The 24,422-nt window shown below is 31.9% G+C and overlaps 1 protein-coding gene across 3 annotated transcripts in view; it reads left to right on the top strand.

Moving 5' to 3' along the window:
• The window catches only part of LOC143045529 (choline O-acetyltransferase-like), an 81,569-nt gene extending 57,415 nt beyond the window's left edge, over positions 1 to 24,154 (top strand). For 2 of the 3 annotated variants that reach the window (XM_076218106.1, XM_076218107.1), the window contains 10 exons: positions 4,903 to 4,956; positions 7,039 to 7,219; positions 8,650 to 8,827; positions 10,873 to 11,185; positions 14,822 to 14,953; positions 16,354 to 16,476; positions 17,648 to 17,786; positions 19,128 to 19,190; positions 20,895 to 21,032; positions 22,269 to 24,153. In XM_076218106.1, coding sequence (XP_076074221.1) covers positions 4,903 to 4,956; positions 7,039 to 7,219; positions 8,650 to 8,827; positions 10,873 to 11,185; positions 14,822 to 14,953; positions 16,354 to 16,476; positions 17,648 to 17,786; positions 19,128 to 19,190; positions 20,895 to 21,032; positions 22,269 to 22,661 — 1,714 coding nt within the window. In that variant the 3' untranslated portion in view covers positions 22,662 to 24,153. Of the gene's footprint in view, positions 1 to 4,902; positions 4,957 to 7,038; positions 7,220 to 8,649; positions 8,828 to 10,872; positions 11,186 to 14,821; positions 14,954 to 16,353; positions 16,477 to 17,647; positions 17,787 to 19,127; positions 19,191 to 20,894; positions 21,033 to 22,268 lie in introns of all 3 variants that reach the window. The other variant, XM_076218108.1, reaches the window with a different exon arrangement.
• Positions 24,155 to 24,422: the final 268 nt, after the last annotated feature.

A 24,422-nucleotide genomic window follows, 5' to 3' on the forward strand; every position in this document is an offset into this window, starting at 1 on the left:
AAAAATTGATTGAGAGAAAAACAATCAGGGTTAAAACTTAAGCTGAGGGAAACACACCAACTTTAAGAGGAAACAACGGAACAATAGAAACACTGAAGTGCAACAAAAAAAAACAAAAGACACTGCAAGACAGAAACGAACAATAAGATTACAAATGACATTTCCCTGACTGGCGGGTTGATCCTGTATTTTGTAGCTAACCAAACCTCGCGTTTTTATGGCAATGTTGTATATAACACTAAAATGACAACATTACATGACAGGACTTCAGTACAAATAAAGACAAACCCAGTTAGAACAGAGAAATACATAAATAAACAATACAATAGTACATTTCGACATACAAATAATTATCAAAGGTACCATACTTATAATTTAAAACGCCTGACGCGCGTTTCGTCTACACTCCTCTTCTGCAAGAGCAACGAAGCTTCTAAGGTCAATTTACCCAAGGTGGTGCATATGCTGGATAATCGTTTCCTCTTGCAGTTTACAAACTGTAAATTTACAGATTGTAAACATATTAAAGTCATGCATCTGGTCTTCTGAAATTGTTTAATGATTTTATTTTCATATAAACTGATATAGAGTAAAGGATATTTTAATGAATTAAATGTGTTGTAAACGCAGGAATTTTCGTCCACAAAATGTTTTTTTTCATAGGAAATGGCCTCTTACAGTCTTCAAAACAACATTTAAGCTTTTACAGACTGTAAAAGGCCAGTTTGACTCATCAAATTAAGACGAACATACAATTCGACATTCAGATAGACAAACACACATAGCACGTCTCGATTACTCGATGATACTGCACTGAAAGCTAGTTCAAAGCCAATATCAAATGACTAAAAAACATGTTTTCATAGAATAAATGGGAATTAGATATATTAAGAGAATATGGGGTACAACTGCCAATGGGACAACTCTCCACAAGAGACCAAATGGCACCGAAAATAACAGCCGTAAGTCACCGTACGGTCTTCATTGACAATTTTCAAGAGCCGGTACCAGTTTTTTGTGTTAAATCTTTAAATACTTTGATATTTTGCAAACTCATTATCTGTGTGCATCATCTATTAGAGAGCCATTCAAAGTCTTTGTATAATTTATATTAACATATTTCTAAGTGATCAATCTTCATCATTTAAATAAAACATTAAAAACAACTATGTCCTTTGAGATTTTGATAAATTTTCAAATATATATGTCTTTCTTATCTGCCTACGTAAACGGGTTTCTTTCTTGCCGGTAATTTTATATTTGAATATCACAAGTTATCTGTAAGCAATTTAACGAGAGAAATTCATTTTACAACACTTGCCATTCATTAAAATATCCTTTACTCTATATCAGTTTAAAGGAAATGGTCTCTTTCGGTCTTCAAAACATCATTAAAGCTTTGATGACGTCACATATACAAAGACTTTGTGATGGATATGAATCATTGTTGAGTTTTTTTAAATGTTAAAACGATGATTGATGAGTTTATTGGTCTTTAGGGGGATATATTTATTACAGAAATCAAAGTTACCATGTAACCTATCTATTGTATACGGCCCAGATAAATGGCTATTGTTATACTGATGATGTTAATCACAAACATTGTTCATTTTACACCAGGGCCCCCAAGAGACAGAGTCTGATTTGATCTGGTATCTAACGAAGTGTATAACACCAGTAATCAGCTTCAATCACAGACGTTTAGTGATAATAGCATCATATCTATTCAACGCGTTCATTAGCCTGATATAGCGCGCCAGCATTATACCTCATTTGGGAATTCTTTTAGTTATCACGATTGGGTTCACTCTAATACGCCAAACAATACCGGTCATTTCCATCTTTAAAACGCGTGAAAGGATTCCTGTGCGGAATCGAAAAGAACGGCGGTTTATTCTACTTTTTAATATGGTTGTACATATTTATTAAAACTCCCCTAGGGATTTAGTATGCTCATCATTTGAAGCGTTATAATGAATTTTAGTTGAGCTACGAGGATTACAGTAACAAGGTTCAGAACATTCATTTCCATCTGATGTAATCTTATCTTCAGAAAGGAAAAAAGATATTTTCCGTTTATTTAAAAAAAAATTGTTTCTCCTGGAGTAGAAGTAATGTATTATGAGAATACGAGACTGATAACAATGTTATGTGCACAATTTATTACGCTTCTTAACGACACGCAAATTGTTCCCCTAATCGACGTCTGGCAACAAATTGTATATCAATATACATCGAGATTTTCAAAAGGTTGTCTATCTAGTTTAAAAAAATATTCGAAAAAAAAATATCATTAAGTTGAACTATAAACTGAGAAACACAGTTTAATTTCGGAACCAATGGAGTAAAATTTCATTAGGGTGAACATAAACTACTTGTAAGCGTCAATTGGGTCTTAAAGAAATGAGTTTAATTGAACTGTAAGGAAATTTATGGTAAAAAAACGGAAGATTTAAAAACTATCAAAGCCATTTCAAATTGATTTGTAAAATGTAAATTACAAAAAAGTGACAGTTAATGACTATTTGATGTTTCCGTTTAATGTTTTATGGAACAGTTTGCTTTATTTTAATAAGTTAAAAAGAATACACTTTTGAAAGTTGATTTTGGTTTATTACAGAAAGACGGAAATCGAAATATCTTCTTTTCCTCGTAAACTAAAGAATTGTATTAAATTAGTTCTACGTTCTGATGCTAAACAAAGACAGATAATGCACACTCAATTTCATTTAATCAATAACAGGATTACCTTTATATAATACTGCACATAATAAGTCTTATAAAGAAGAGTACACGTCAGCATATTCCCGCCCTTCAAGTCTCGTGCCTATAAATGCATACGACCGCACATAATACATCTATTAAAGAAGAGTGCACGTCAGCTTATTCCAACTTTAAGACACAATCATACAAATACATACGGATACCAAATTCTAATTGTAAGTCCTTCGTTGGTGACACCCTGGGGAAGAAATCCCCAATAGCAGTGACATCGACCGGACACTTTAAATAAACTCAAAATAGATACCAGGCTAAAATGTTAAATTGAGAATGTTTTACGCCAGACGCATGTTTTGTCTACAAAAAAAAAATCATCAGTCCCGCCCCTAAAAAAATACCGCGCAAAAGTAAAACTATAACTTTAATTAATAACTTGTTATGATGCTTACTTCATACAAGAACTTCTTAGGAAGAAAGATAAGAAATTAGCAATATCCTTTAACTCTACTTTCCGCTATATAGAAGACGTTCTTTCACTAAATAATTCAAAATTTGGTGACTATGTTGAACGCATCTATCCCGTCGAACTAGAGATAAAGGATACAACAGATACAGTTAAGTCGGCCTCATATCTTGACTTACATCTAGAAATTGACAATGAGGGTCGGTTGAAAACAAAACTTTACGACAAAAGAGATGATTTCGACTTTTCAATTGTGAACTTTCCATTTCTAAGTAGCAACATTCCAGCAGCACCTGCATACGGGGTATATATTTCCCAATTGATACGATATTCCCGTGCTTGCATTTCCTATCATGATTTTCTTGATAGAAGGTTGCTGCTCACAAGGAAGCTATTAAACCACTAAACCAAGAGTTCCAAATGGTAAAGTTGAAATCATCCCTTCGTAAATTTTACGGACGCCATCACGAGTTGGTTGACCGTTATGGAATAACCGTTTCACAAATTATATCGGATATGTTCCTTACGTCGTAACTACAATCCCCTTCCCTGTCATTAATGTGACCTACCGAATTAGACTATTTACCGGATTTGTTATAACATAAGCAACAAGACGGGTGCCACATGTGGAGCAGGATCTGTCTACCCTTCCGGAGCACCTGATATCACCCCTAGCTTTTAGTGATGTTCGTGTTGCTTATTCTTTAGTTTTCTATGTTGTGTCATGTGTTCTATTGTTTGTCTGTTTGTCTTCTCGCATTTTTAGCCAGGCGTTGTCAGTTTTTTTGTAGCTATGAGTTTGAATGTCCCTTTGGTATCTTTCGTCCCTCTTTTAGTAAAATCTTGATGGAATTTCACAAAATATCATGACACTATTAGGTTTTTGACTCCACCATTATTTTTATTGCCTGTGTGGGATTGGAATGACTGAAATCGTTGAAACAATATGTTTAAAACTGTTCGGGATATTCAGACCAATACTTGCACATTCTCCAACTCACAGGGCAACCAAATCTCGACAAATTATGCTGACGCAAAAATAACAATTTATTGATATTACTATACGACCGCATCAACTCAGCCAATAGAGACCACGAAGACAATATGACCATAAGACCCCTTTTTATCATATCCTCTTACAGATTTATAATATTGTTTTCCATTTAGGAGAAATTAAACAATCTGTTATACAAGTGATTTTTTTTATGTCGATATTACATACATATATAATTTAACTTAATATAATTTAATTTTGGATGTAACGCGTCTTCTGATTGGCTGACGTCGTTTTGTTTATCACATAATAGACACACTTTTGTCATGTGACCAACGTTTTTTCATGGTTTACGCCGGTTTAAATGGAATTTAGAATTAAATCATAAGAAATAACTGTAAAATTTTGTCAGTCTATTCGAAATAACATAAAAAAATGTGGTGCACACTGTTAAATAACCCGCTACGCTCGTTATTCAGTGTGCAACACATTTTTTATGTTATTTCTTTATAGACAGTCATTACTTAAATGAAGAATTTTACTCAGCATATTATTTTATGTAATGTTGGCATTCCACTAACAGGAACGGTTGGGATGGTACCTTTTTGGTTTCCTATATAGATTTATTTAAAAATACCTTATTCGAAGTGCCGTGACCTTTGCTCTTGGAATGAATTGAACTTTTATTCTTTGAAATATTTACAGCAATAATGTTTTCTTTCAGGTATGCTTCAAGGTTGATATCTGGCATCTTGGATTACAAAACCATCATTGATGCGTAAGTTATCGTAAATTTTATGTCTATCAAAACATATAAATTATTAAGAAAAAGGTATGTTAAAAATTTCTCATCAACTTGGTGGATAACATTGCAGTTAGGTTCTTGGGATCCCGGATCTGAAACAGATTTGGTTTTCTTCTTAAGCTATACGTATCGAATAATTTTTTTACTTTATCTTATTCTATAAAATCCAGCATGCATTTGAAAATAATTGAAAAACAGTTGTATATTTAGCTGGGGATTAGTTTTATCGTATGCATGTTAAACATGTCAGCAAATTATCCAAAATTTAAATCATGAATATTTGCAACTAACTGAGAATATGTGACGGCGCTTTGTCGTTTTTGTATTAGCACGGTGTTCACTGAATTTTCTTTATTTTATACCCTTATATAATTTTCCCACGACTGAAAAGTATTTCATGAAACATGGTACCTTTATCATTACAGAAATATGTTTTTGTTATTTTATCATTACTGCGACCTAGTTTCTCATGTTTTACTTGAAATTCAACGTTCTGTGGTACTGTTATTTCAGTAATTTGCACAGATTTCAGTATAGTCAGACATAAAGGATGTTCTAAGTTTTCAAGCTGACCTTAATTAAGTGTACAGCTGACATAAACTTTGTCATTATGTACATCTTATAGTTACTAAAACGGAGTGTAATTTCCGACTTTGGAAGTCTTTAGTATTTTATAGTATAATTAGTTTCATCAATTTCTCTTCCGAAATATCCATTTAAATACTACTATACCGGTCAGTAAATGGTACAAACATATTAAAGACGACAATAAAAAGTCTATGATTACATTACAAACATTTCTATCATTGGTATCAATCATATATTGTTACTTGTGCAAAATGTACATGTTTCAAATGTCGACCGTAAAGAAAATTAAGGTAAAACATATAAAATAAAGAAACTATAGATGTGTATCATAATAGTTTTTAATTTAATTTTGAACCTTGCCTTTAATTTACCAGGTTCAATCCACCATTTTCTACATTTGAAAATGCCTGTACCAAGTCAGGAATATGACAGTTCTTGTCCATTTGTTTTTGATGCGTTTTGTTATTTGATTTTTCCATGTGATTATGGACTTTCCGAATTGATTTTCCTCTAAGTTCAGTATTTTTGTGATTTTACTTTTTATAGATGCACATCAAATAGTATTTTGTCTGGAATTTGTTAACTCATGAAATGATAAGGGAGGTACATGTACAAAACTGGCAGTTAAAATTTAACACAGATTGCATTGAATGATATGAATTTCTACGGCATATTTGGAGGCAACAGAAGTTAACCAATGTTGTTAGCTCATAAATTATTACGATATTACTAACCAAAGTTAAAACAAAACAAAAACACTAATGGAATATCATGCACTACAAAGGCCGCATAAGTGACCGTTGTCTATAGGATAAGCGTCTCCTGCTATGGCATCACCAGTCATGCGAATCAATGCTATCAAAATAGCATGATCGGGAATAGAACAAAATCAGTAAGCTGGCAAATCAGACAATTACTTGTTCTTGTATCTAAAAGGTGAAAACTGCGAAAATTGTAGGTACTAAGAAACATCGTATCGGTTCACCAATTCCTGATGGTGACCGTCACACTTATACAGTGTTGTTTTCATGCATTAATTCCAATAAATCGTACTGAATAAAAACAGAGTATATGTATCTGCAGATAGGAAATATGTGTCTGACAGATATCAAAAGTGCTCACATGTTACAACTCATCTTAACCAATCTGCTGACACAATATGAAGTCATTTTGTGAGCGGGTTAGGATATAAACGAGAGGTAAACCAAAAGTATGCGCAAACTCATATCGGGAAAACAAACTGACAATGGCATGGCAAAAAAACCCAAACAAACAACAGAATGGAAAACAAAACATAAAAAAATAAAAAAAGATCAAAACAAACCCTAACAAAACCTGGGATGATCTCGGGTGCTCCGGTAGGATAATATACATGTATATCAAGTTTAAAATGTGGGATCCCCGTTTGGACATGCATACTATTTTACGTTATTTACATATAATTTCTATTGTATACATTTGTTCCAGGCGTGGATTACCTATTGACAGAGCTAGACACAAGGAAAAGGGACAACCATTATGCATGGAACAATATTACAAATTATTTACATCATACAGAATCCCTGGTGTAAAGAAAGATTCTTTAATATCAAACCATACAAACTTAATGCCAGAACCAGAACATATCATTGTTATATGCAAAAATCAGGTAAAACTTCTATGATAAATGTGCTGATGTTGTTGTATAATAAATAGTACTCCAATATGTACATCTGGATAGCTTTGTGTTTGAGGAAAAGAATAAAATCCTAACGTTTTCATTTGATAGTTTCTTTATAACTTTGATACTGTGGAATCATAATTGTTCTTTGGTGTTCATTTTCCACAAAATTCAAAAATCATAGAGGCTTACAATATGTGATAAAACTATGAAGTTATAAATCCAATTACACGTCCGAAAATATAAAGCCATGAAAATAATTAAATCTAAAATAACATAATATCACTTTTGACATTAACTTACAGAGTAAAGCAGAATATGAGCAAAGCAAATTTTAATTTTATACCATGAAAATGGTTGCATTCTGTGAAAATTGTCGTTATTAAAAAGGAGCAAAAATAAACTGATCAACATGTTTATGATCGATATGTACAGAATTTAGACTACTTGTATTAGACGTTAGAACTGTAACAGTATATTATTTTTCCTAAAATGAAGAATAAAATTAACAAATGGGGTTTATTTAAAAAGTAAAATAACAAAAATAACAAACTCCAAGGAAAATTTAAAGTCCCTTAACAATGGGCAAAAATCAAAATCTCGTACACATCAAACGAATGGAAAACAGCTGTAATATTCCTGACTTCCTGCGGAAAAAACTCAAAGAATGCATACGGCATAGTTATAAAAGTACTGCGAAAAAATGAAATAATGATATAATTTACATAACATTTCAGGTTAAAACGGGCTTACCAAAAAAAAAAAATATATATATATCAAACTGTTTAGTTGAGTCAAGGCGTCTTCGATTTCTAGTCAAGAACTGTTAAAACTGCAAGGTACAAAATGTATCTTCAATTTTAATGCATGTCAGCTAAACTGAACTAAAATATTGTCAAACAAATGTTCGATCAGTATTTTCTCCGAATGAAATCGTCTTCTAGTAAGGCAACAAAGGTAACGTTTGAAGCTGTCCAATACTATCGTCAGCAAGCGCACATAATTTGCATTTTGGTGTATAATCCATATACATACAGTTAACCTGTTCAATTCAGTAAAACATCCTGGGTTGAAAATAATTAGTTATAAAAATATAATATTTATTTTTTGATACGATATACTCATGTTAACCAGGACGAATATGGTTATTTCAGTTGTAAAAAAGTGATTGTATGAGACGCCATCATCATCTGTTTTTTTTTTTCTTCTACAAATCACTACTAATTGTTGCCAAATACTGGCGCATGCGAACTCATTCCGTGTCATTCTGTAAAAAAAAAACCGCTTATAATTGAACATTCCTTGTTTATTGCATTATTTGTCAAATAAGCAATTTAGTTATCTCGGTCGTATTGTGGAAGATTTATTTAGAAATGTTCATTATATAAAATTCGTCTATTGTTCTTTCTTTTTCACAGTTCTTTGTGTTGGATGTTATAAATAATTTTACCAGACTGAGTGAGGGCGATCTGTACACTCAACTAGGAAGGATATATAAAATGGCAGAAGAAAACGCAGCCAAGGCCGAACCAATCGGCATTCTAACAGCGGCTTACAGAGATCAATGGTCAATAGCAAGGGCAAAGCTAATGGAAGGTAAATGTGTCCCTAGCAAATTACATTGTAGGGTATTTTATTTCATAGTTTCTAAAGACTAGTTAGCATTTTTTTTTTCTTTTCATTGTTTTTGAAAGTGTTACAACAGCCAACACAATTTAAACAGGGTACTTTGGTTATCGATAATAACTAGGATGTGAAATTGTTAGATGCTACCGTTGTCAAGCTGTGTACAGAAAATTTCGCTTTTGACTAGGATTTTAAGGTGAAACAATTTTCCTTATTGCAACTATTTCATGTATAGTAGAGAAAGATACTCGACCCTTTCAACTGTACATCCGTAAATTCATCGAAAACTTAATCCCAATAAGTCCATTAGTTAAAACATTTTCAAGGTTCAATCCACCATTTATTTTCTTGAAATGTCCTGTACCAAGTCAGGAAGATGGCCATTGTTATATTATAGTTCGTTTCTGTGTATGTTACATTTTAATGTTGTGTTTCTGTTGTGTCGTAGTTCTCCTCTTGTATTTGATGCGTTTCCCTCAGTTTTAGCTTGTAACCCGGATTTGTTTTTTTCTCAATCGATTTATGAATTTCGAACAGCGGTATACTACTGTTGCCTTTATTTATTCAACCTTCCCTTTCATGAAGGTGACCTACCGAATTAGACTATTGACTGGATTTGTTATAACATGAGCAACACGATGAGTGCAACATGTTGAACAAGATCTGCTTACCCTTCCGGAGAACATGAGATCACCCCTACTTTTTGGTGGGGTTCGTGTTGCTTATTCTTTAGTTTTCTATGTTTTGTCATATGTACTATTTTTTGTCTGTTTGTCTTTTTCCTTTTTAGCCATGGCGTTGTCATTTTATTTTCGATTTATGAGTTTGACTGTCCCTATGGTATCTTTCGTCCTTCTTTTATACAAGCATTTATAACACATTAACAATTCTATACAGCGGAATTACGAACCGTGTAGCAGCAATAAGCGAGTAAACACAAATAATAGGCCTTCTTTTAAAAAATTTTTTAACTGACTAGTATGACAGGGTGTTCAAGAATATATCCCAATTGCGGTATTAAAACATTCATGATTGCATAAATTTTCAATATATGTACAAATGTCTTCATTTTAGTAGGTCTCACCTTTGGGACCCAATTGCAAATTATCAACATTAATACAACTCTTTCAAAGAAAGTGTACCTTAGATTCTTCCGTCTACTATGAGTATATTGTTTTGGTATGGTTGAATCGTGATGTTCAGTCTTAAGTTTTCTATGTTGTGTTTTGTGTGCTGTTGTTTGTCTGTCAGTCCGTTTGTCTGTTTGTCGTTTTCTATATTAATCATAGCATTGTCCTTTTATTTTCGTTTTATGAGTTTAAATGTCCCTTTGGTATCTGTTGTCTCTCTTAAATTGTTAACTGTGTATGCATTAGGACTCAATAGCAAATTATCAACATTAATGCAACCCTTTTAAAGAAAGTGTACCTTAGATTCTTCTGTCTTCTAGTATATTGTTTTGGTGGGGTTGAATCGTGATGTTCAGTCTTAAGTTTTTTATGTTGTGTTATGTGTGCTGTTGTTTGTCTGTCCGTCCGTTTGTCTGTTTGTCGTTTTCTATATTAATCATAGCATTATCCTTTTATTTTCGGTTTACGAGTTTGAATGTCCCTTTGGTATCTTTTGTGTGCTGTTGTTTGTCTGTCCGTCCGTTTGTCTTTTTCTATATTAATTATAGCATTGTCCTTTTATTTTCGGTTTACGAGTTTGAATGTCCCTTTGGTATTTTCTGCCTCTCTTTTAAATTCTTAACTTTCTATGCATAGTGTAATAGAACCCCGTCTGTTTATAGATCCGTACGCTACTACCGAAGGTAAAGTAACGAAATCTAACTCAAAGCTCTGTATGTTAAACTTAACACAGTCGTATTTATTATTTAGTATGCAAATTTATTGGTTCAAATCCAGAGCGATTACATATTAAACAAATCAATATCACGAATTTTAAAAGCACATTGAAAATAATATTTAGATTTTTTTCTGTTTTAAATCGCTTTTTATTTCTTTTACGAACAGATTCAACAAATCGGGATTCCTTAGATGCAATAGAAAGATGTATATTTGTACTGTGTTTAGACAAAGGTATTCCATTATTATTTAATCATCAGAACAGTATAGATGAAACAAATAAAAATATAAGAGATGATGTTTCTCTTGCCTTCCAAATGTTGCATGGCATGGGAACAAACCTAAATGGTGCAAACCGTTGGTACGATAAAACTATGCAGTTTGTGATATCCGAGGATGGTGCTTGTGGATTGAACTATGAACATTCACCGTCAGAAGGGATAGCAGTTGTGCAATTAATAGAACATTTACTACGTTATATGTAAGTTTTGGCATTGTGTTTGTAAGATTTCTGTCTGTAAATACTTAAAATGAGACACAACCTGTAAATGTTACAGTTATTCGATGTTAAAATCTCGTAAACTCTTTTAGTAGTATATAAGTCAATACAGATAATCCCATTTATTGTCACATTAAGCTCTTACGTCTGTTTGGGTTGCTCACCCAATTTTGTCAATAACACGGAAATTTTAAAAACCACTATCATACAAGTTAGAATACATTTTTATTTGGCTATACAACTAGGTTTAACCCACCATTTCTGCGGAAAATGTTTGCACCAAGTAAGGAATAGGCAGTAAATATTTTCACCTGTTCCTTTTTCTCCCGTTTTCAAATTTGCATTGATACTTTTAATACAGAGATGCTCAAATGTGCATATACTTTAAGAATAAAGAGATGGATCAAACTAGAGAAGTTTTACCCCTTCAAAATGTACATTTTTCGTTCATTTTTTTTACATAAACGAGGCCGTTAGTTTTCTCGTTTGAATTGTTTTACATTGTCTCATCGGGGCCTATTATAGCTGACTATGCGGTATGGGCTTTGCTCATTGTTGAAGACCGTACGGTGACCTATAGTTGTTAATGTCTGTGTCATTTTGGTATTTTGTGGATAGTTGTCTCATTGGCAATCATACCACATCTTCTTTTTTATATGCAGGTTTGAAGTTGTTATCAAAAAGTTCGTTTCTATGTTTGATGGATTTTTTTTTGCAGTCAAATTCTATAGTAATCTGTTCCATTGTTGCTTCGCATCACGATGCGGATTTATTAGTTTCAGTCGAAATACACGCCATCTTGAAAAAAATACTTATCACGTACAGATTCTGATTGGTTGCATTATAATGAGGCTGAGATACAGCAACAGCTATTGGCTTAAATGAGATAAAGAATTACAGACTTTTCTCGTCCAGGATAAGACATCAAATGCCGGAAAATTAACTATGTGTATTTCAGTTCCGATCAACTGTCATTAATTCATGTTCGTTTTATTATGCAGACATTTCACAGATAAATTCAATATTGAAATATTAATTATTAATAAGAATTCAATTGCTTTGTTACTCTGCAATTTGCACGCTTTCCTTTGCTAAACAATGTTCGTATACAATGTTTCCAAAAATGCATTAGCTGTATTTTATAACTTCTGACAATATAGGCACACCTCAAGAGTCGTGTCTAAATTTATAATTGTTTTAATTTTTTTAATTTTTTTTTTATTGCTCTACGAGTATAATGTCTTAACTTTCACATAAACTGAGACACACACATATACCTACACAAAAACTTGGTCACAAAACTTGCACGCACACACTCCCTGTCACACAGCTACTCAACCATGAGTACTTGCACACCTCACCTATTGAATTACATTGCGGTTAATTATATATATTTAAATGTTTCTTTCAAAAATTTACTACATTTTCTTTCTAAGAGTATACTTTTTTCATACCATTCTAAGATTTCTAATTTAAAAACTCTATATACATCTATGTACTTGTGTTTTAACACTGATGCATAATTACTTTTGTAAAGGGCAAATAAAACAATTGTTAACAACACATTAATATCAAAATATGAACTGTCATGAATTATGAATGCAAGTATTAAATTTTGCATTGATAAAATAGGTGTACCTAATTTTATTTTATCTAGTAGTAATCCAACTTTAATCCAAAATTCTTGTAAAAATTCACACTCTTTAAAAAAATGATTATAATTGTCTACTTGGTGACATATATGACATTGGTTATCCTTCATTATTTTAAATTGATAAAGCAGTTGCTTACCTGGTAATATATAATTGATCAATTTCCAGATCATTTTCCACCTAAACATTTTTAATTTGTTATCATTTAACTGGTGAAATGTAAAGTTTAATAAATCATGTATATGATTTGAGGAATTAAGATTGAATAATTTTTAATGCAAATTGATTAGGCTTTGTTTTTGGCTTCAAAGTAAAGATTTCTGTCTATTTGAACTTTAGTTGAAATTGGTTGATTTGATTTTAACATGATTTTCCATTCCGTTTTGATTGCAGATTTTAGTTTAGAAAGTTCTGCTATCCAGTTTGATTTTTCTTTCAATTTATTTAAGATTATTTTTTGGGAGATATTACCTTGTTTATCTATGATATCATTAATAAAAAAAAATGTCACTTTCTATCCAGTTTGGAAAAATAAGACTTTTACCATTAAATTTAATTGATTGATTACCCCAAATAAATTGCTGTCTTACACTTTTGAAATTTAACCCCTTGCTTATCTTGGAACTATTATGTACTTTATACTAACTTTTTAATATTTCTAAATAAAATTCTGGCATAGATTTTTTTAAATTTGGTATGTCATATATATTTTCAGGGTTCATGTTAAATAGAGCGAAGCTAGCTCAAAATTTGTTAAAGTAATATAAAAGTATAACCTTCCAATTTGAAAATTCTTCTGTTGTTAACCTTTTAACCCAAGATATATGAATTGATGTTATATAACTATCTATATCAATAATTTGTTTGAATTTTCAACAGCATTTTTTTTAAAGCATGGGTGTATAACGCACACTCTTAAAGTTAATACATTTTACATCCATCAATATCTAAAAATACCACATTTCCAATACTAATTTAACAACCACATGCACACATATATTAACCTTAAATTAGTGTAGATCGAAGCAGTCCATAGCTTTTTAGAAAGCTTAAACTTGTTTTCCTCGGTTTTTATTTGTAACCCGGATTTGTTTTCTTTCAATTGATTTATGACTTTTGAACATCGGTATACTAGTGTTGTCCTTATTTACCTGATTTTTGAATTGTATAAAATTAAAAAACAAAACCAGCATAAAGTTGTGTATATAACGTAAGGGTACCCAAATTGCACCTATTTAGAAAAAAATAGCAACGAAAATCTTACAACATTTCCTAGAGACTAAACAATTTGTATTTTTTTTATTTGATACTATGCACGTCTTTCAACATAGGTAAACATATTTAGATATACACAAAACGTTCACAGTATTTATCAACAGATGGACTGTTTACTGAAAAAGCAAAATGTTCGAAAACGTCACCGTACGACGTCATCAAAACGTCATCTTTTTAAAATTAGCAAAAACAATATATTATAAGCATCCATTTTGTAAAATATGAAGAGTAAGCATGGACTTATATCCAATTGTTCAAAATATTTGAAGAAATTAAACAAAAGCTCGGTTATTAGACTTTTGACGATGTGAATTTAAGCATGGATGCAATTTGGGTAGTCCTCATTACAGAATCCTGGATAGTTTGGAGGTTGATTCAAACCCTTTTTTTATGGACTCAATATGGATTAAAAATCAAATTAGTGTACCTATACAATGAAGAAATAAACACAGTATGGACATATTTTACTTGATCATAAAAAAACGTAGGTGAAAAAACTGTCAAAATAGGTGCAATTTGGGTACCGTCACGTTATATATGCCTTAAAAAATAAAATTCTCTCAACTGAAGTCTAAAAATCCGTTCTTTTAATTTTTTCCTGTAGTTACTTTCATGTTAAGGACATACAAATTAAACATGCAAACATCATAATTATATATGTGTTCTAGTTATCAATTTTGCTTTCTTTCAGGGAAGAGGTGCGTGCAAAACGACTCGTCCGGATGAATTCTGTTTGTGAACTTGCAAGTCCAAGGAAATTACAATGGAAAGTATTTCCAGAAATCGTTGATTCTTTTAATGTGGCGTCAAAACGTTTAGATTGGTAAGATGTCATAGCACAATATAAAGTTTGTTAAAAAGATAGAAATAAGAAGATGTGGTATGAGTGTCAATGTGACGACTCTCCATCTAAGTCAAAATGTGTGAAGGTAAACAATTATGAATCAAAGTACAGCCTTCAACACGGACCCATGGCTCACACCGAACAGCAAGCTATAATAGAGGACCACACAATGACTAGTGTAAAACAATCCAGACAGGAAAACCAACAGTATCATCTATAAAACAAAATAGAAACGAGAAAACTATATGAACCACATAAACAACAACCACTGAACAACAAGTTTCTGATTTTAGACTAGTGCAAACAAACGCAGCAGGTTTAATAAGGCGCCAACCTTCACCTTTAAGTGAAACCGTAGTGTAACATAACAACATAGAAAGAAACATTAAGTAAAACAAGCAAAAATGTAAACATTCACTAAGCGAATAAATTTTATCTATGACAATATAAATACAATAAAAATAAAAAAGGGGGATGTAAAATCATGTCAAAAAGTACTCTAACCTGGAACAAAATAGTATCAAATGACATTAGGTACACAGGTAAATTTAAAATATCATAGTTTTGTTGTTAGGAGTACGAAAATGTTTTTTTTCTAAATAAATAAAACTAAAATGACAAAAAAAAAAAAAACGAACTGTGTGAACATCACTGCAGAAATAGCAAAAAATGTCCACATAGAAGAACAGAAAGACATAAAAAAAAATGGAAATGAAGAATGTGTCAGAGACTAAAATTTGGTGAGCAACCCACAAAGCACATTAACAAAAGCGAAAGAGAAGATAACAAAAGTATTACCATATTACAGAAGTAAAAATGGATTGTCATACTAAGTTATTTTTAAAATAGAATATAATATGATTGCATTATAAGTAAATGAAAAATTTAGGTGTGAAAGTGCTTACAATGTGATATATTTTTCATATCATGTCTGTAAACCTTACTTTCCTTGGTGCGATAGAGCTTTCAAGGTTGATTTCCGATATCATTGTCGTTTCACGAGACTTTACTACGCAAAGCATGCACTCAGTATCTCAATGCAATAATGGAACGTGGAAAAAGACGGCAAGTAACAAGCTTTTGGTGAACTTTTAATATCTACATACATGTTTACTGGTGTCTATGATGAATATTCAAATCCCCCTCTGTTAATTAGCAAGAACAGAACGATGCAGTGTTTAAGAGCGTTTCACTCCGCCCAAATAAAAGAATATTTGGGAATGTTTATAGTAACGTATATTAAAAATCGTCAAATTGGAAAAATAATATTTACTTTTTAAGTGGTGTTTATTTAAAAAAAATATAATACTTTAAATCGTTCAAAATTTCATACTATATATTGGAACTCATTTGCAATGTTTAAAATATTATTCTTGCAGTAAAATTGAGGATCTTGATCTTTACATACTAAGATTTGTGGAATTCGGAAAAGAGTTTCCAAAGTCAATGAGTATGAGCCCAGACTCCTTCATACAACTATCTTTACAATTAACATTTTACAAGTAAGTATGAGTGAGACATCTGGAGGGACAATTAAATTATAATACATGAGGTGGTTTGTTTCAGATTGTTTTTTCTTAATTTTCAGGTTGAATTGAACGACTGTGTCTTGAAGGTTGCTTGTACAGTCTTAAATTGTTTGTGATAAGCGCATTTCATTATCCAATCATCAAAATTGAATTGATGACAATGTTTCTTATTCGCCAATACAAAAAGAACCAGAACCAACAAAATATCACAACAACAATGCGCAAGAATGTTCTTAAATGTCAAAACAAATGAGACTACATAAATGGACAAACATACTTCGACTTGACGAATAAAGGAGTAGGTCCGGTAAGGACCGATTTTGGCCTCAAATTTCAGGTTCATCAGACAAAAGATTTTGACCACTTTTTAAACACTTAAGTGTCTTTTTCATTTAAATCAATTAGTTTATGTGAAAGATTTTAACTGATTTAGTCATTAAAAACGATCCGATTCAAGCTCACATATGAAAAATCTACCAAATATGCAAAAAAAATGTCACTTTTCAGATGGTTTTTGTCAAAAATGAAAGTGGCCGCATCCGTGTTCATCCTCAACCTTTATATATGTTATGTATTATCATAAAATACAACTTACATTTCAATATTAAGGATGAACACGAATGCGGCCATTTTCGTTTTACACGAAAACCGTCTAAAATTTATCTAAAATGCTAGAATTGTGAAGATTTCAGTAATTTAGCATGATTTAATGGTGCTAGTACCCGATATATGTGCATTGCATTGTCAAAAACAGACCATATGTATGTAGCAGAAGCATTCTACTGTCCAATAAATAACTAAAAGTTTACATTTTAACAATTTTGTAAAACTGCTATATTTTGGGGCCAAAAAGGGGTCTTACTGGACCTACTCCTTTCTCCCTAAGTTCCTCCAACACTGAGAAAATTATTGCCTGTACTTCACTTGACAAAAAAGATTATATAATTTGTCAAATTCAAATCGATTTTGGCAGTTGTCTCCTCGTGTGTTCAAGTTTATCATTGATTAGAACGTTGATAAGCACGTCTTAATATCATGTATATTTTAATACTCAATTAAACCGCGTAACGATGAAATATATAACACCTTTATACCGTAAACAATATTCTATTTTTTTTTAAATATATACAAATGCTTCATTCAGAATTCACAGAAAACTTGTGTCTACTTATGAAAGTGCATCAACTCGTCGATTTAGACTTGGCAGAGTAGACAACATAAGAGCCAATTCTCCAGCAGCGCTTGAATGGGTAAAAGCCATGATAGGAGAAGTGTTAGTGTCTGTGAGTATACATAAATTTACTACTTCCACTTTAATTTTTAGAGTTTATTTGTCGGTGTCCTTTTGTTGTCAACATTTAAAGTTTTTCAGTTCGTATCCAATTTGACTTGATTTCTTTTTTAAATCATACACAAAAGTAAAGTTCTTTTAGAAATAAATTGATTTGCCCTTTCCCGTATCTACTTATTCTTTTAATTTTACAGCAGTTATTTCTGTATTTGTTCTATTTGAAAGTAATATTAAAACACAAATAAAACCTGTACTTTTACTACAATAGAAAATATTCAGAAAAGTCGTTAACCGATGAGATAAATAGAAATGTCATTTATAGTTATCTGTTAATCCACCAACAATGTTACAAGCCAATAGATGCACTGGTGTATGAATGAAAACTCAACAACCAGGAATTGAAACAATTCTTCTCCCATTTTAAATTTTGACTTGAATCTCCTTTAGTCAATGTCTTCATTTTTTTTAACTTAATAAATTCTAAACAATACTATAACCTTAACATTATAAAAACTATGTGAACTTTTTTTTATTGTAATTCACGGCTGCCATACTTGTCAGAAGAAGGAAATAAAGAAATATTACCGTCATTTACATCTTTCCTGTATTCCATCAATACTAAATGCATTTTTCTATAAAAGGATATTTCAATGTTTTACATAAACTTAGTGTTGAAAATGAGCAGAGTCCGCATTACAACAATGTCACAATCCTACATACTGTAAAAGTGCAATAAACATGTTATACATTGTCTCATAGCGATCATTGATTAATCTTTGGTGCTTCATGGGTAAACACATAAACTTATAAAAAGACAAAGCACTCTGAGAGAATACTACTAGGTACACATGTATGAATGGATTCAAATTAAAGATGCATTGTGGTATAATTCACTTCTATTGATTTAAAATAATAACTTATAATCTGGTCATTTATTGTGAGTGCTTTCACTTTCACTTTTATCATCGATAAGGACATTCGATTTTTTTTTTGATTTTTGCAAGGAATTATGATGATTTATTTAAGGTATTGAAAAGGGAATAAAAATTAACATGGCTCGGGTAAATATAATTTATTTATTCGAACCATACGAGAATAGCGTGACTTCATTTTAAGCAAATGTTATAGCTTTATCCAAATACAACTTGCTTCGGAAGCTACTCGGCATGGGATATATTCCAACCACGTTCGAGTTATTCATTATTGCAAGACAGTACTTCCCTTTTTTGAATATACCTCGGAGTTCGATATTATTGTTATACATTTTATGGCAGCCAGAAATATTTTTTCATGCTTAATATAATATGCTGAATTTAGTACTTGTTATTTTCAGGATGTGGAGAAAATGGTTCTTTTACGCAAAGCTATGCAAAAACAAACTGAAATTATGACTGAGGTACGAATTAATATTTAAATATACCAATTGACTTTTCTGATTTCATTGTTTTCATAATGTGTTCTTGAAGTATGTTAATGAAAATAAACATCATTTAAAGCAAAGAAGATTCCGAGAAAAAACCCAAAAGACAAAAAATAAAGCCAAAGCCGGGCAAGGAATCAGAGCCGTGCATACAAGAGGAAAAACTATTCCTTAATTTAAAATAGTTTCCTAAACTTTGTAAAAGCAAATTTTAATAACACAATATTCGTTTCAATAACACACTATTCGTTTTTTTTTCACGCCAGTACCGAAATACTGGCTACTTGGCTGGTGATAACATCAGGGACTAACAGTCCACCAGCAGAGGTATCGACCCTGGAACAGTTGTAACATTAACGGTACCGATTTTACTGCACTAGATGTGCAGTTCGCAAATTAATGTCTCAATTAATTCAGTGATACTCGATACCAGAACATTTGAAATTCAAAACTTAAATAAAAATTGAAGGGCTGATAAATAAAAGCAACAGTAGTGAACTGCTGCTATTGCGGTTAAGGCTTGCATAAAAGAGATATATTTCCTAATTTCAAATAATTTCTGAAATACTGTAACAGAAAATTTCAATAATACAATATCCGTATTAATATATTTTCATAGTAGTACCGAAGTACTGGCTACTGGGCTGGTGATACATAATGCAGTTTTGTGAACATCAAGTTTTGTTTTTTGCTTGATTTATACGTCTTTTTTCTGTTTGGCAGTCCATATTTGCTTATCCGGAACTATACTTAATGAGGAATGCACATCTCCTTTTCAGTTGCATCGATAACTTCTCTATTTTGTCGACTCTCTCTCAATTTTTCTGTTGTCATTGAATCTTTTAATCTGTCCTGAGTGTTTATTTGTACTATATTCCTGTCATGTAATGTTGCCATTTTAGCAGTATATTTAACATTGCCATAAAGCGCGAGGTTTGTACTCTCGTTTGTTTTTGTGTTTCTGTTGATTCGTTGTTTTCCTCTTATAGTTGATATGTTTCCCTCGGTTTTACTTTGTAACCAGGATTTGTTTTTCTCTTAATCGATTTATGACTTTCAAACAGCGGTTTAATACTGTTGCCTTAATTTAATAGCGTGTAGTTTCAAATGATGAATTTTCACTTACCATATTTCTGGATTATTTTAAATCAAATACATTTAAGGCATATCACAGTTACTTAGCAAATGTAGATGATGTAAGCAAGACGTTAGCAAGAGTCCTTCATATATGGATATATTGTTGGTTGCTGAACGTCCAAAGGCAAATATTTCGTAACAATTAATACAAATATGTACGTTCCGCAATATAGGTATGTTGGGATGATGGTTGGGGAAGTTCAGATTAAATCTGGAAAGTGAGTGTATATTCGATACAGACAGACATTTTGACTTGCAACAGGCTATCTACGTACCCATCAAAGAGTTGTTATAAGGGTCATGAACGTGCAGCAAGCGTGCAGCAAGCTTGGCAATCTCTCATCGGATTTAATTTCCCATTCAGACCAAACGTTGCTGCGTACTTGAACATACCGCACTTTGGCAAAATATATTGCCGGAGTGACCATATTTCTATTTCCAAGTCACCCTTTGGAGTCCTTCATATATGAAACGATTAAACATTTTTTTTGACAACTTCATCGTTTCTTTTACCACCTTTCAATATATTCATTTATCTTACAGAATATTTTGGGACAAGGAACAGATTGCCATCTTCTTGGTTTAAGGGAAATGGCAGTGGAATTAGGACGTCCTGTTTCAGATTTATTCCTTGATGACGGTTTCAGGATTGCCAATCACTTTTCACTATCAACGAGTCAGGTATAATATCATTTGAATAGAACCGATAGGGCGTATCATTTCATAACACAAAATACGTACAGTCATATTGCAAACACAGTGATAACTGCTGTAACCATATTTTGACTATTTTCCGATTATGTCTGATTATGTCTTTGTTCACGTATCGTTGTAAAAATAACGGAATTTGATGCGACCGTCATACACGTGAGAGGTTTAGCGGTATGAAACCAGGTTCAATCAACCATTTTCTCCATTTGAAAATGTCTGTACCAAGTCGGGAATGTGACAGTTGTTGTCCATTGGTTTGATGTGTTTTATCATTTTTTTAGGGACTTTCCGTTTTGAATTTTCCTCGTAGTTCAGTATTTTTATGATTTAACTTTTTACAAAGCAATTGATGTCACATGGATGCCTCCAATACTGAGTAAATGTTCACTGCAAGTTCAAGACAGCCTCTATTTTAGGTTGGAACAGATGACTTTGATCACATTTCGGGAATTGATGTCAGTCAAATAACTTGACAAACTACGAGGAAAATTATTATACATGTAACTTGAAAGAAAAATATACATCTGATCAATTTAGACAAAATGTCTTGATAGATTCGATAAAAAAAAACTGAGATCGATTACTTTTAAGATTTGAAAAGAGTTGTACCTATCGAAGCGTTGCCTATATATTGTTTCTTAATACGAAAACACTTCTGATGAAATCGAAACCAAATAAACGTTCTTTCATATTGAAAAAAATTTTGAAGTCACAATTGAATATAAACAAAAAACAAAATATTGCCGTTTTTCTAAATATATTTTACATATAAATGTATTTATTTAAAAATCATGACGTGTGATTGTGTTTGTGGCGATTTGAATTTCATATTGACATCATTCATACAGAAACTATATTCTCACTTATAAATATATTATTTATTTTTCATAAATCTATATTTCATTTTTTAATTAATAACATGGTTTACTGTTCATTTGCTCAAAACTATCCAATTTACTATGTCGATAAATATTTCCTTAGTGAACCTTTTAGAAACACATAGCGCTATACTTCGTACTTATTGACACATGTCAAACATCTTCTATCAACATTGTTTGGAAAAAACGATTTTAACTCGCAAACTAAGAAAATCGACAATCAGTTTGGCATTGAATTATATCTCCACGTGTGGTATAAATAAAACATTTCCAAAAACAATATGGCAATCATTCATACATATCAAAACTTAAGAATATTTGATTGCAGGTTCCAACTACTATGGACGCATTCATGTGTTATGGACCCGTTGTACCGGATGGATACGGTGTGTGTTACAATCCACACCCTCACAATATTCTTGTTTGTATCACATCTTTCAAAAGTCACTCGGAAACAAGATCTGATTATTTTGCATATACATTAGAAAGCAGTTTCCTTCAAATGCAGGAACTCTGTTTGAAAACGTCGGAAGCAGCACGTCCACTGCAGACCGTTCAAGAAAACTTACATGAAATTCAAAATTCTACAGACATGCGTAACGGAAGTGTTTCTCGATTACACAATGGAGATTGTCATGGATCTCCTAGTAGAAGTCCTAGGCATTTAGCGAGGTCAAAACGAGTTGGAAGTTCAAGTAATGAGGTAAAAACTCAAAAATAGATTGATGAATCGCAACATCAATTGTTTACCACAGCATCGTTGCAACTGAATGTATTTGTTGATTGTTAATAGGGACTTTTCAAGATGAAAGAATAACTGTAAAAGAAACATGAGAACAACATACATCCGTTTTTCATTAAAATATACGCAGCGCCATGAACATATTGTGTACATCTCTCCATAATATTATAAACAATGATTTTCGGATAATGGTTCGAGTCTTACAAAGTTCTACAAAATGATGACAATCAGAATTAATGTTTTGAATAATTCATAGTACCAAAGAAATGTATGCCTACTATCTTGTCTTATTCATATTAGAAATGAAATCTATATTTTCCATATTAGGTAGTATGAATTTAACGTTACAGCAGATTCCGACGAGTATGAAGCTACAGGTAGATTCCTTGGTTAGCTTCCTTGCAAGCTCAACCATGAAATGATTATTACCTTAAAATTGGGAGGAGCATAGCACCAATTCATCATCCAATGAAAACACTCATATCAATGACCTGTTTATAATATGAATGTTTCATACAAACAGGTTTACCAAAACAAATTTGCATTCCCCTTGTACTCTCATAGTTGGCAATTTGGTGTTTGATATATGGATGATTATTGCAAGCAGTGCTAGCAATGATTTCCTCAAAACAAGTTTATAAATTTAGATATCATATTGGTTTAAACAAATATGGACCAATTCAAGTACACCTTCTAGGGTGCGCTCGACTTTCGTGACGTAGCACGATTTTTAATTTAAAGGTTGTTTAGGACTTTTTGTAAACAATAAACGCTACATAGATAAATAAGTGAGTAATTTATGCTTAAAATTTTATAACAAAAATATCTGTGGATTTTCTACAAAAATTTGGTTTATTTGCCTCAAAATCCCGTTTAACTTTTAAATGCAATGAAACTATAAATAATAATACTTGCTCGAAGTTTCCCCTTTGTATATGTAAAAAATGGCCCATGTCTAATATTCATTATCTTTGCTGTTTTTATACTATTGAAGTTTGATAAATTCGTAATTCAAAGGCAACAGAAGAGGTCATAAACCTTATATTTTGTATGATTGTAAAGTACAGTACATACACATACATGTAACTGGGTTTATAATTGAACTGAGTAATTGAGTGAAATAAATGTGGCAAATCAAACACACCTACATCATGCTTGTGAATTTGCTTATAATTATCAATAAACTTTAAATTTAGATTGAAACTGACTTGTAAAACTAGTTTTACAATGTTTGTATTCTGTCACTAGTTCTGATTGGTTCTCTGTTTAACTATTGACTCCACCAAAAGGCTTGTTTACCTTACCTAAGAATGATTTCATGGTTGAGCTAGCAAGGAATCTAACCAAAGAATCTACATGTAGCTTCATACTCGTTGGAATCTGCTGTAAGGATTATGTACCCATATGTTGATTCAATGCTAAACATATGGAAATTTTATATAAAATCCACAGCCTTTATCCTTGTACTCTCATATTTGGCAATTAAATGACCATTTGATATTCTGGGGGGGGGGGGGGGGGGGGGGCAGGAGGATTTGTTTTTGATCGGTTATTTATTTTTGTAAACTGAGAGGACAGATTAATCATTTTCTGCACTATTGAGGCAAGATTTTTGTATTGTCATTAAAGCAAGGGACTGATTATTCATTTACACAACTATATTTATGATATTCGAAAACATACAATTTTTAAAATATTTGTTAGTTATGAATAATACATGTTGTGTAGTCAAGTTATTGT

Source organism: Mytilus galloprovincialis, chromosome 9 (assembly GCF_965363235.1).
Source record: "Mytilus galloprovincialis chromosome 9, xbMytGall1.hap1.1, whole genome shotgun sequence".
In the NCBI taxonomy this organism is placed as follows: domain Eukaryota; kingdom Metazoa; phylum Mollusca; class Bivalvia; order Mytilida; family Mytilidae; genus Mytilus; species Mytilus galloprovincialis.